The sequence below is a fragment of the Lissotriton helveticus genome, chromosome 8 (assembly GCF_964261635.1).
Source record: "Lissotriton helveticus chromosome 8, aLisHel1.1, whole genome shotgun sequence".
NCBI lineage: Eukaryota > Metazoa > Chordata > Amphibia > Caudata > Salamandridae > Lissotriton > Lissotriton helveticus.
The window spans coordinates 217,110,246-217,123,554 of NC_136069.1; the positions used below are offsets into that span (position 1 = coordinate 217,110,246).

Sequence of the window (13,309 nt, forward strand, 5' to 3'; positions counted from 1 at the left end):
ACCGGCACAGGGTTGTAAGCCTTCCGAGCCAGCGTATCATCCAGCAGAGTTTCGAACCCACTGACCTGGCGTATCTCCCGGCAGAGGGTCCTGAACCCACAGAGCTGGCGTATCTCCCGGCAGAGGGTCCTGAACCCACAGAGCTGGCGCATCTTCCCCTAGATATGTAATTTACAACACCTAAGATCCGGAGGGCACGTCTGGCTCTTGTGTCCGCCCCCTCAAACACCGTCTAAGGGCGCCATGAGTACCACACTCGGTAACCGTACGCAGTTCGTGGAGCCTCTGTAGCGGCACCCAGACCCTGGAGCTTCGGTACTGTCACTATGCCCGAGGAGACTCGTCCAAGTCCACTCACTGTCCGTGAAGCTCCGTTACCGGTGCACTGTCCGCGAAGTTTCGGTACAGGTGCGCTATCGGCGGAGCATGGTGATGGTACACTGTTCAAGAAGCTTCGCTACTGTCACTATGTCGGCGGAGACTCGTACAAGTCCACTCATTGTCCGTGAAGCTCCGGTGCCACTGCACCCTCCGAGAAGTCTCTGTACAGGTGCGCCATCTGCGGAGCATAAGTACCACACACGGTACCGGTACACTGTTGGAGAAGCTTCGGTACTCTCCGTGCAAACATTAGGCTTCGCTACTGTCACTATGTCCGCCGAGACTCGTACAAGTCCACTAACGTCCGTGCACTCAATGCTTGAAATGGAAAAATAGAAGTGCAGGTACTCTGTACCAGAGTACCTGCTTGTTTCTGAGAAGTGCTGGTACTCTCCAATTAAAAGTATAGCATTTCTCTTGAGAAGTGCCGGTACTCTCCCTCTGAAAAGAAAAAAGTGCCGGTACTCCGTGCCGGACAGTACCGGCCCATTTAAGCACTGGGTGCACTGTCCGTGAAATTTCGGTACAGGTGCGCATGGTGCTGGTACACAGTTCGAGAAGCTTCGCTACTGTCACTATGTCGGCGGAGACTCTTACAAGTCCACTCACCGTCCGTGAAGCTCCGGTACCGGTGTACTGTCCGGAAGTCTCGGTAGATGACCGCCATCCGCGGAGCATAAGCACCACACAAGGTACTAGTACCACCGTTCGAGGAGCTTCGGTGCTGTATGCATGTCGAAGGAGACTCGTAAAGTCCACTCACTGTCCGATAAGCAGTGGTACCGGTGCACTGTCAGTGGAGTATCCAATATCCATACTTTTGCTCTATCCGCGGAGCCTTGGTACCGGCGCGCGCGCGCATACAGTCTCTGTACTGGAGCCGCTCCGCCGCTGCTGGCATCACTGGGCGCACGATCCTCGCCCATCCTGGGATGGGGTTATCTGTCAGCAGGCGACGCCCCTGTATTTCCCTGCGTAGAGTCGAAGCAGAGCTATCTGCGGCTGGCAGCGTGTCCTCCAGATGTTTACCCAGGCAGTGCCAGAGGTGGCTGAGGTCACCACTCATTGGTCAAGAAACACTTCCACTGGCTGTTCTTGACTGACAGCAGACGAGACGGGCATGGTCGCCAGAAGGACCTCTGAGGGGACACGTTTATCACCCCATGTGTCTCCTGGCTCAGGGAGGGCAGAGCGTCTGGGGCACCTGCCCTGCCGCCCAGGACAGCCGTCAGGAGCGTGCGGGAAGCTGTGCGTCTCATCCACCCAGTCTTCATCTCTCGGTGCCCGCGGGTCCATCTCTGAGTCACTGGACTTGCGCACTTGATGGAGTACAGCCTTCCTGCCTCACGCGCTCACACTTCCATGCATTGAATACTAAAGAAGCAGGGGGCACAGGGCTGGACCGAGGGCAGCCCACGTGCCGTTAAAAGCCTCGTGCTCTCTCGGAGCCCTGACAGTCAGTGCGCAAGGGGCACTCACCACACAGGGGCTTCGGGTGTAGGACCCACTTCTACAACAGGGCACCAGGAGAGAGGGGCGCGCTAGCCACCCAGGGACATTAGGAGGAGCAGGGGCGCCTGGACCACCCCAGAGCTGACCGGACCATCCAGCCACATCCGGGAAGCAGAGCGTAGGGGCACCCTAGCTACATCTATAGAAAGGGCGCGTGGGCACCACGTTCACTCCAGAGCCGGCGGGACTTTCAAAGAACACCTGGGCACGGGCATGCAGCTATAGAGAGGGAGCGGGGGCACCTCGGCCTCTCCTCGGGAGGCTGGACTACCGAACCACATTTGGGTAGCTGGAGAAAAAGGCACTCCAGCTACCCTGAGTAAGAAAGAGAGAGACAGCGTGCGCACTCCTGAAGAGACAGGACTGTCGAACCACATCTGGGAGGCAAAGTCAAGGGCACCCACTCACACATGGGCAGCAGGGTCACTCCAAAAACATTCGAGCATCTCGAGGCACATAAAACATAAGTGGACAGCCAGAAGAGGGGTACTTCCTGCTCCTGGGCAGACAGGACATATTACACATGGGCATGAACAAGAGGAACACCCCCATCACAGATTGGTAGTGGGGTAATCCAGACCCAGTTTGGAAAGGGACACTAAATACATGCCTAGGTTTCTGAGGTGTCCCAATCACACCTTGTCAGCAGAAGTCATCCAAGCACTTCTGTCTCTCAGTCCTCCTTCCCGCCAAATCATACCAGAGCTCCAAGAACAGGCACGTTAACTCCAAGCACTCTTCAGCCACATGGGCACCCCTGTGGCAGCTTCTAGCAGGGGATGATGAATGCACCTCAGTCACACCTGTGGCTCACACCTAGATAGGCACGTGCCTCCCAAGCACCCCTGGGCAGTAGAGGCGCATGTAACACCTGAGGGGCAGGAACCAGGGGCGCAGGACGGCGCACAGTAGCAGGAGGCAGCGGCTACAAACACGCACCGGCACAAGGGGCCACGTGCAGCCCACACACACCCTAGCAGCGGGAGGCAGTGAGTCAATACACTCGAGTAACAGCGGACACACCATACCGAAGTCCGCGGCTCTCAAACATACCCGAGGAGGGGAAGCAGGAACACACCTGGCAGTCACTCCAACCACACGTTAGCGCACAAGAAAGAGGCACCCCAGCCGCGCCTGGGCCGGCAGAGACTGCCAGGCAGGGACAGGCGCAGCGCACAGAGTCCAGCCTCCGGGACCTGGCGCTCAATGCTCGGCTCGCCAGCGCGGCAGAGGACGGGCGCTGAAACGGTCTGAGATGCTGGAGAATGGGTCCTTCTTGAGGAACTGCTGTGAGGAGGAGCCGGGTGGAGACGGCGGGGACCCCGCGGCCCCTCCAGCCCGTGCCGTGTGGCTGGTGACGGCGCTGTCCAGCGTGCTGATTTTCACCACGGTCGTGGATATTTTTGGCAGCCTCCTGGTCATCATCTCGGTCTTGAAGAACAGGAAGCTCAGAAACTCAGGTAAGGGCGCATTTTTTGCTGAATAAATGGATGTTTGCGGACAGGACAGTAACTTCGTAGCACAGGTGCTATTCTGTGTCCTCAGCTCGAGCGTCCCCTGCACGGTTACTCAACGGAGCCTTAAAGTGACCTGTTTAGTGACCTCACAGGTACAAACACTTGCACTGGGCTTCACACCACCTCCGAAGTGCAGACCCATAGCGCTGACTCCACACCAACCCACTGGCACAGATCTGTATCCTAGAGCGCTCACCAACAAAGCAGGCACAGCCACGTGCCCCCGGTCACTGCCACACACACAATAACAGACCCATCATCTGCACTTTACTGCACGCTCCCAGGTAAACGGCGACGCCCTTGACGGTACACCCCTCTCACGGGTACTGGCAAATGCCATGGACTGTACATCACCCTCAGGCACACAGGCCCATGCTATGACCTGCACACCACCGTCTCAGCTACAGACCCCTGCTCTAGGCTCCTTACACCTCCACTGGACTTGAGACCACTCCCACAGGTAAAAACCCATGCGATAAACTTTGCACCACTTGAGAGGTACTACAGACCTGTGAGCCCTGGACTTGAGATCAACCTCACAGGCACAGACCTAAAACCTTGATTTTACACCACCTCAGAGGTACCGAAATGTGCGCCTTGGACAGGTACCGACTTAAAACCGCAATGTTACAGCACTCAGGGACAGACCTAAAACCTTGACTTGACACCACTTTACACCACTTCAGCGGTGCAGATCTGTGAGTCCTGGGCTTGTGACCACCCTTACCGGTAAAGACCAAAATCTCGACTTTGCCCCACTTCAGAGGTACAGACCTGTGAGTCCAGGACTTGATTCCACCCTCACAGATGCAGACCTAAACCTTGACTTTGCACCACTTCGGCGGTGCAGATCTGCGAGTCCTGGGCTTGTGATCACCCACATGTAAAGACCAAAAGCTCGACTTTGCCCCACCTCAGAGGTACAGATCTGCGAGTTCTGGACTTGAGGCCACCCTCACAGATGCAGACCTAAACCTTGACTTTGCACCACTTTAGAGGTACAGTCCTGTAAGTCATTGACTTGGGACCACCCTTACAGGTAAACCCAAATACCTTGGCTTTACACCACTTCAGAGGTACAGACATGTGAGTCCTGGGCTTGTGGCCACCCTTACAGGTAAAGACCCAAGCCATGGACTTTGCACCACTTCAGTGGTACAACCCTTTGAGACCTAGACTTGACATTACCCTCACAGGTAAAGACCCATGCCATGGAATTTGCACGACTCTCACAAGTACAGTCCTGAGCAGGCTTGCCAAGGGGGGGCACACATGTAAGATCCAGTCCTGCTCTAATAGGAACACGAACACCTACCTATTATTGTTACAGGATGCTCCAAGCCCCACATGTGCTGGTACTGATTCCACTCTCACAGGTTCGGGTCTAGTGATCACTCTTCTCACGGGCATATATACAGATGTTTGTCATTAACCTATCACTCACCTCAAATACACACGAGCGTGAGTTTGACCAGAACGTTCCCCTCATAGTTACAAGTACATGTAACCAGGGCATACACTTCCCAGGGGCACAAGGTACATTCCGACAGTAACCATACCACAAAGGTTCAGGTAAATGTTCTGTTTCATCTGCCTTGATGTCTCTTGGGTGTTGGTGGTTGATTTTAGCTCACCACTCACCGGCCGGTACAGGTGTCTGAGTCTGACCTGGGCACTTTTAGGTACAGTTGATTTATTTAACTTGGAAAGTTCCCTCTTGGGAGAAAGGCTCGTTTTTGATGTATGTTCGTGCCTCATAGGTACCTACCTCACTGGTGCAGATCTGCTATCCTATGGGGGCGGTACTTACCTCCCTGTACAGGCACACTTTTCCAAGTAGGAGTTTACTTCACAGGTGAAAGCATTTTACTTAAATTTGGCCACAAACTGCACACGTCACCAAGCTTGCTGTTATTCCGCATACACATTGATGTGGTTACTTAACCAGGGTTTGAACTGGTATAAAAAAACTGGGGGGTCTCTCAAAGGGGCGTGGTCGACATCATTAAGGGTGTGGCTTATCTGTGCTTAGCATAGGGTGCCTTCCGACTGGTATTTTGATGCATCTGTCATTGCATCCAAAAGATATATAACACAACAGGTAACTTTGCGCCTACAACAAGTCAGGACTATTGGATTTGTCAATGGTTGTTAGTTGCATAAGACAAATAAGCAACAACTACGGCGTCGATATATAAAGTATTGAAAATGCTTCAGTTATGAAATGATGCCGTGCAAGAACTATAAAGAGTCTCTCTGAAGTTACATCACAGGCAGTGAAGGGTGGCACTGATGCAGAGTTAAGAATTTATTTCACCCTGAGGGTGAGGGCAAAACGGGAGAGTCTTGTAGGGACCCGTCAAAGGCACCTGCTTTATAGAAATGCCGGTGTTGAGCACGGGCAGAACCCGGTCCACTTAAAGCCCTGTACTTGTGTCACGAACGGAGATTTTACATGCAAACAGTTTGTAAACACATTTGACCGGGGGACCCAGATCATCAGGACAGGTGTTTTGTTTAGAATTGGGAACTCACCTGATGGGGTCACATGTCTGTGTTTAACATCGATGGCCCCCTGAGAGGCGCATGTGTTTGAGGCTGACCAGAACAATGACCTCAGAGGCGTAGAGGTATGATTCTTCGTTTCTAACAGGGCACTAGCCTTGGAATGTGTGGCTGTGATCTAGGCAAGTATCACATAGATGTATATATTTTATTTGATACTTGGTTGGTTACATCCCTCAGGTGTACACGTGTTATTTTGGCCAATGGATAAACCTCTGGAGTAAAGATGTTTCTTTTGAGTTGCACACCTCCCTCACGGGTAGAGGTGATATATACAGGTAACTGACTAGCCTCACAAGTACAGGTGTTTGACTTTGCCCCGTGCTGGACACTCGTGTTATCAATGAGTGCTTAGCTCACTGAGCAGTTTTACAGGCTTTAAAATGAGGATTAAACTGCGTTTCAGAGAGGTGTGTTACATATTTGGTTCAACATTGGCACCACGCCTGCTGCGAATCTCTGATGCCCCTTAGCACATTTTTTATGAAGACCACTCATTTTACCAGAGCAAAGTTAGTTTGGAAGCCTGAAGACATGCCAGAGTAGCCGTTTCTGGTAACTCAGTGGGATAGTGCGTTCACTCCATGTATCGTTGTTTCACGTTATGATCGAAGATTTGCATCATGCCGGATCCACTCAGCCTTTCATCTTTCCAAAGTTGATAGAATAAGTGCCATTGAGTTGGGTAACAATAATCATCTTTTCTGTCCCAAGATGCCCCGTTGTGTAAATCTGCGCACTACAGATACTTATGTTATGTCGGTTTGTGGACGAGTGTGAATGCACCCCCCCCCCTTTACCTCAATATATGAATTTCAATAGGGGGGTGGGTGGGTTAGGATGCAGTACCCTTCCATATTGCATGCACCTGTTCACCACAGACCCGTTCCTATTACAGACCAGTGATGATCAGGGCGAGGGAGGCGGACATCCTCACAGATATGGGGAGATAGACATTCAGAACTCTGAAGCTGCTCACAGCTGGCAACAGCAGATTACCTTCCTGGTATATTCTTTGCATTCTGATATGTGTAGTCGGGCTTTTATGACAGAGGAAAAATCATCTCCGAGTACCGAAATGTTTATTAAAGAAACACAGGACTGAATGAATTCTTCAAACGGGAATGGAACAAATTGAGGTCTCTGTGGAAACTTTACCTAGCCTCAATGTGAATCAAAGCACACTGAATTGCTTAATGACATTCTTACATCTTTGGCAGATAAACAAACAGAGGCAAATGCATGAATTGAATCGACCAAGATCACACCATTTGCCCAAATGTGAAAGACGGGATTTCAGCCTGGCTCACGTGGCTCCAAAATGTGTAACTTAGCAGCAAGATGTAGGTCATACCACATCAAGTGAGCACTAAAAGTAGTGATGTAAGATGGGTCCCTGTCACTCTTTTGAACTGGCTGGTGTCTTGAATAACATAACACATCTATTTGTAATGCGCACTTATCACCCAAGGGTCTCAAGGTGCTGAATAACAGATGCTTATTCTTACCCAACTCAATTAAACTCATTTTATTAACCTCCGATGGATGAAAGGCTGAGTGGATCTGCTGGGATTTGAACCTGTGACCATGAGGTCAACCACAGGACGTTGCAGTAGATGCATTAGTCCACTAAGCCACCAGACCCAGCTATATAGTTATAGAGCTTGGGTAATGCTATTTTAACACCAAATACAATGGTAAATGCTTTCTTGTCTAGGGCCCTTAAAGGGCATTTTTTACTTGCCCCTCATGCTATAACAATGTCTGCTGACATATTTAAAGATATCAACAGAACACAACACAATACATGCACAAAGTAATATTACAACACAATAAAAATATAACAGACTGCACCACAATATGATGGTCAAAACAGAATGCAACACAACCAAAGTACAACATAACAACATCACATTTCAGCAATGCAGTACAAAAACATAGCAAAACAAAAACTGATCACATTGCTAACGCGGGATTACTGGTTACTAATTATCTTACCAAATCCCAAACTATGTCGACTGAATCGTTGGTACCTGTCGTTGAGTAAAAGGTAATCTCGCAATAAGTCAATCAATTTAAGAACTTACACCACTCTAAATGACCACCAACCAAATTTAAGTTTTAAAGATTTAATATAAAGTCAAAGATAACTGAAGATACAAACTTCTCAAAATGAGATTCAAAAGGTAAATTGGTATCACTATAAACATGAACTTCTTGAATAATCTAAGTCTGAAGAACAGAATAATAAGTACAAGCTCAAAAACCATAAGGGTTGTCAAAATAGATATAAGTTGCAATCTCAAAGTCATTACAGAAAAGAAAATTAAAGTTAGTCTGTCCCTACACTATACTAAGTGACATCTCTACTTAGCAAGATCTTAACCCTCTAGGTGTCAGCAGTGGTGACTTCCTAAGAAGATCACGCACTTCTCTTTGTCTCTTCTCTGATAATGGGTCTCTCCTGATCAGCCTATCTGCCTACCCATCCGCTTCCTTAGGCTCCCAAAATCATCTGCTCTGCTCTCCTCCCGGGTCTCTTTCCCTAATACCAAATCACATTTTCAATAGAAACGCCCCTTGGGACGCCCCTCACGTGGTACATCTTTGCGCGGCAAACTCCATGATGGTACTCTTGAAGACCCTCGTTATAGTTGACCTTGGTTCCCAGGCTTCTTCTTCAGTGCGCTGATACCCCCTGAAATTCCTGGAAACTCCTACAGGCCTGCGCAAGGCGCCACTGAACAAAGTCCCTTTCATTCGAGCTGATTAGGACCCTCGCACCTGCATACAGCTCGTCCTGCAGTGGGCCTCAAATTCCAGACTCCACCATATCTTTAGTCATAAAACACTCTCAAAGCTCTGTGCTGGACACCTCGCGACCTCTTCTCTAACGAGCACATGACGATTTACACGACATGACATTATCTCTTCTGGCCTACTTGATTTACATGCAGCAGGTCCCTGCACTCTTAAAACGTTAACTTGATTTAAACAGCAAACATTCTTAACTAGCATACGTTTCTAAAATAACACATCTATAAAGCATATACTTTTAACCCTAAGTTCAATAGTACATTTTGGAAGAACCATGTCAACCTTATCTCACATTAATTTAGCAGCACGTTCAGGTTTGCTGTGAATTGCCCTAAGGCCTACACATAATACTGGATTTTCAAAATTACATTTAATTCGGACATGATTCTTTTAACATGAGAACATGAGGTTTTCCCATATATTCCAACATTTCTACATTAATCTCACACCGTTATAATTATAGTTACTCTACTTAACATTCTATACCTTTCACTACTGAATATAAACCACTCTGTATATTTCACTCCTGGATATAAAACATTCGTGTGCAAAACATGTTTAAACTAACTACGTGCTTGTAAATATGGCGTACTTATACATTTTTTCAAATTTGTGCTCTCTCAGTCCCCCCTTTGATGACCTTCAGGGGTCATCATCACCAAGACACTAAAAATGTAGAACCTTTTAAAGTGAAGACAGGGCAGTTCCACCTCTTTTCATACTCTCTAATGCTTTCAGACTCTTATATTGAGTGTCCTGCATCGCTGTCAACTCTTCTTCCTGTTTCTTCATAGTTCTCTGTAACCTATTTGCTCTATAACATTGATACAAACGCACCAATCCCCACAAAGTGATTACACAAATCACAATTATGATGATGGGTTTCAGTATGTACCAAACGATACCCTTTCCTAAGTTGGCAAACCAACTTCCAACTTTACCCATTCCATGACCTACTTTTTCCCACACATTTACCTTTGCCAGGTCCTCAATTTCGTAGTGTATGGCAGTGATGTTTTGTATATACTTCTCTAAAGGTTTTGAATTGTCTGGAATGTAAGTACAGTATTCCTGGACCTTCAAGGCCTTACAGACTCCTCCCTCTTTTGCTAACAGAACGTCTAAAGCAAGTCGGTTCTGAAGAACCATTGCCCTAATCGATTGCATCTCCCCTTCTATCAGCATCAAGGATCTTGCAGTACTAGCAGATAGCCTATCTACAACTGTAGCTAACCTCCTAATTTTGATGTCATTCATTATCAATCCTAAGAAAGGGAATGCAGCACCGAGTACATCTCCAACTACTTCTGCTGCACCCAGCCCTCGCTTCCATCTAGTTGATATTTCTTTCTTAGGCGTGTCTAAATTCTCAACATGATATATTTTAGGGAAGACAACAGCCAGATAGCATGATCCGTACCAATTATCTGGTAACTTCACATAGGCACTTCTTCCACATACAAAATATACATTTGGTATTGCTTGCATCCCTTTCAAAAAGTTCTTAGAGTAATACTCCAATTGAAAGGCATGTTCACAATGGACTTGACCTACATAAAAGTTTTCATAATATGAGTAACTCCTGTGAATGCACAGTTTTCCCCGTTTATCCTTATCCAAAGCAATTGGACCAATACTACCCTTTCTTTGGTGTGCCCTCTCCTCCTTGGTCCAATCTGTTTCCCATTGTCCTGATGCTTTCAAAATCTTCTGCCTCCTGTATCTAGTATCTACCTGTGCTATAAACTTTTTCTCAACCTCTGATATTTGCCAAGTCAGATTGTTCCTTCGAGCATGTGAAGTATCTAACGTTTTCCATGGAATAAACCATTTGTGTAATCTGTCTTCGCTTTTGTAGTAGTCCCATTTGTTCAAATGCTTGAAATTCGGAACCTCTGGCAATGTCGAGTCGAAATTCGAGAAATAATACTCAAATCCATCTCGTCCATAAAATATGCTCAACAACAAACTGCACGTTATTCCATATGTCAACGGAAGATGATGGTATCTGATACCCTCCTCCACTGAAGCTGGTAATTGCATACAAACGTAACAATCCTTCACTTCCATGGCATCAACATATTCATAAAGCAATTTAGCATAAGCATTTGACTTGTAATTTCCCTGTGACTCGTCGGTGTGAAGCCTTTTTATTTCTGCATCTAACAATGCTTTGTCTTTCTCATTGATGTTTCCCTTCTCTTTAATAATGGTAGTTTTCGGTGTGGACACTCCCGTATCCTCCTTGACTGCGGTTTCATCCCCCTCGTGTCCCACTAGGAATGAAACAGTTACCACTAAAATTATAAGAGAAACCACTACTCCTAAAAGTGTAACAGCTATACATTTTGCCCTGCGGTTCGGGTTGCCAGCCTCCATGTTCTCAAACAGTGTAGTTTTTGACTTTCTTCCAGCATTCACTTCCTCTTCTTTTCAAACAAAGTCTTTCTCTCTTGCAATGTCTTTCTTTGAACACTTGGAAGCTTGACAATTTGTTTCCGCAAACAGTTCAAAGTCCAGTAGAAAATAGACAACCCTAGCCCTTCTCCATCCACTAAAATGAAACCCCTATCACTTTTCTTCTTCCACTCGGCGCTAGGTTATCTTGCAACAAATTTACAATTTCTTTTCAAAAGTCTTATTTTCGTCTGAAGTTATGTATGACTCAAGGAGTGATACTACGTCTTCATAAATGTCCATCCGAAGTATCATTCCCTCAGGTTCTGGGCAGTTCGTACCACAACATGGAAAGTCAACTTTTTCTAGGATTATTCTCCTTATTTCGCTCAAGACAAATGGACGGACAAAATTGAGAGTTAGCGTTTTTTCAATTTCTACTCCTGGTACTATCAGTTCTACATCCACAATTACAAAGGGGTCCGTTCTGATCAAGATCACTTTCTTCACCTTTCCAGTTCTGCGCCCCTTTGAAGACATTCACAATATGGTATTAATCCACAACAATAAGCGCTCCTAGCATTTCTACTACTCGCTCAAGCATTTCCAAACGAAGAAGAGTTCCCTCCAATATTGGATATCGTGAACAGCAAACTGGAAACTCAACTGTCTCTAAAATCAATTTTCTTATTCCACTCAGGAGAGCAGGATGAACGATGTTGAGTGTCAGCAACCTTTCGGTCTCCGCTCCTGGCAGTAGAAACCTTATTTGCACTGTGATGATCGGGTCAGTTCTGATCAGTTCCACTTCCCTGATCCTCCCTGTTCTGTGTCTCCCAGACATCTGCAACGAGGTAGGTCCAGTCGGGAGTAGAGTATCTTCTACTAGGCACTCGCACCCTCCTTGATCTTCTAAGACCCTCCTCGGCTTGATCCTGGATATCTTCTTCTGGATCTGAGTCTTCGGATATAGGAGTAAGCGTTTCTTCCTGGGCCGACCTCAAACTTAGCCTTCTTCTCCTTGTTGGCCAAGTGGCAGCTCCAAGCCTTATTCTCCTATTCCTTGTCCTCTCACTTGGTTCTTGGTCGCTCCGATACGGATCTGAGTCTGAGTCGTATTCACTTCTGCTCTCTCCTTCAGTTGCGTCTTCTGTCTCACTGCCGTCCTGCCTTTGCTCTTCTTCTGAATCCGTTGCGTTCCCAACTTCTTCTGACACCCCCTCAGCCGCCTCTATCCCTTCTTGCGACTCTTCTTCCACTTCCGGGCTTTCGTCTGGGATGGGAGCTGTTCCTTCTAGAGGTGCTGGAACTCTGCGAGTATGGGAAGCATGGATCCAATTTGGCAGCCCCCCGCACTTCACCGCGGTGTTCGTTATCAGGATTACCTGAAAGGGCCCACGCCAGCGAACATCTAGGCAGTTCTTCCGGACGTGTTTTTTAACTAAGACCCAGTCCCCTGGGTTCAGGTCATGACACAGGTTCCTCGCTGCTGGAACTTCAACTGCATGCACCTGAAGGGACACAGAATGGATGGCGTCAGACAGTCCTTTACAATAATCCAAGATCAGATCATCTGTAATATTCAATAGAGCAGTAGTTGGAACTGTAGGAAGTCTCATGGCCCTCCCCATCAGGATCTCGTGGGGAGAGAGACCTGTCCTCCTATCAGGTGTGCTGCGCATGCTCATGAGCACTAAAGGAAGAGCATCTGGCCAACTCAAAGATGTGGATGCCACTACTTTAGCCAATCTATTCTTCAACGTGCCGTTCACTTGTTCCACAATTCCTGAAGCTTCTGGTCGATAACTACAATGCAGCTTTTGGTCGATATTCAGTGTGGAGCACAACATCTTCACTATTTCGCTGTTAAAATGTTTTCCTCTGTCAGATTCCAAAGAGGCAGGCACCCCGAAGCGCGGTATCAACTCCCTGAGCAACAATTTAGCCACTGTGAGTGTATCGCACCTACGTGTAGGGTACGCTTCAACCCATCTGGAAAATACGCATACAATCACCAACACATACCGAAGGCGATTGACTCTTGGCATTTCGATGAAATCTAGTTGCATTCTATTGAAAGGCCCCCCTGACCTCCCAATGTGACTCAGTGTGACTGGTGT

The 13,309-nt window shown here is 47.6% G+C and overlaps 1 protein-coding gene across 1 annotated transcript in view; it reads left to right on the top strand.

Annotated features, from left to right (window-relative positions):
• The first annotated feature begins 2,965 nt into the window (after nucleotides 1-2,965).
• Nucleotides 2,966-13,309, top strand: part of MTNR1B (melatonin receptor 1B) — a 539,308-nt gene continuing 528,964 nt past the window's right edge. Inside the window, exon 1 of the mRNA XM_078655959.1 lies at nucleotides 2,966-3,353. Within this exon, the coding sequence (XP_078512085.1) occupies nucleotides 3,149-3,353 (205 nt within the window). The 5' untranslated portion in view covers nucleotides 2,966-3,148. The remainder of the gene's footprint in view (nucleotides 3,354-13,309) is intronic.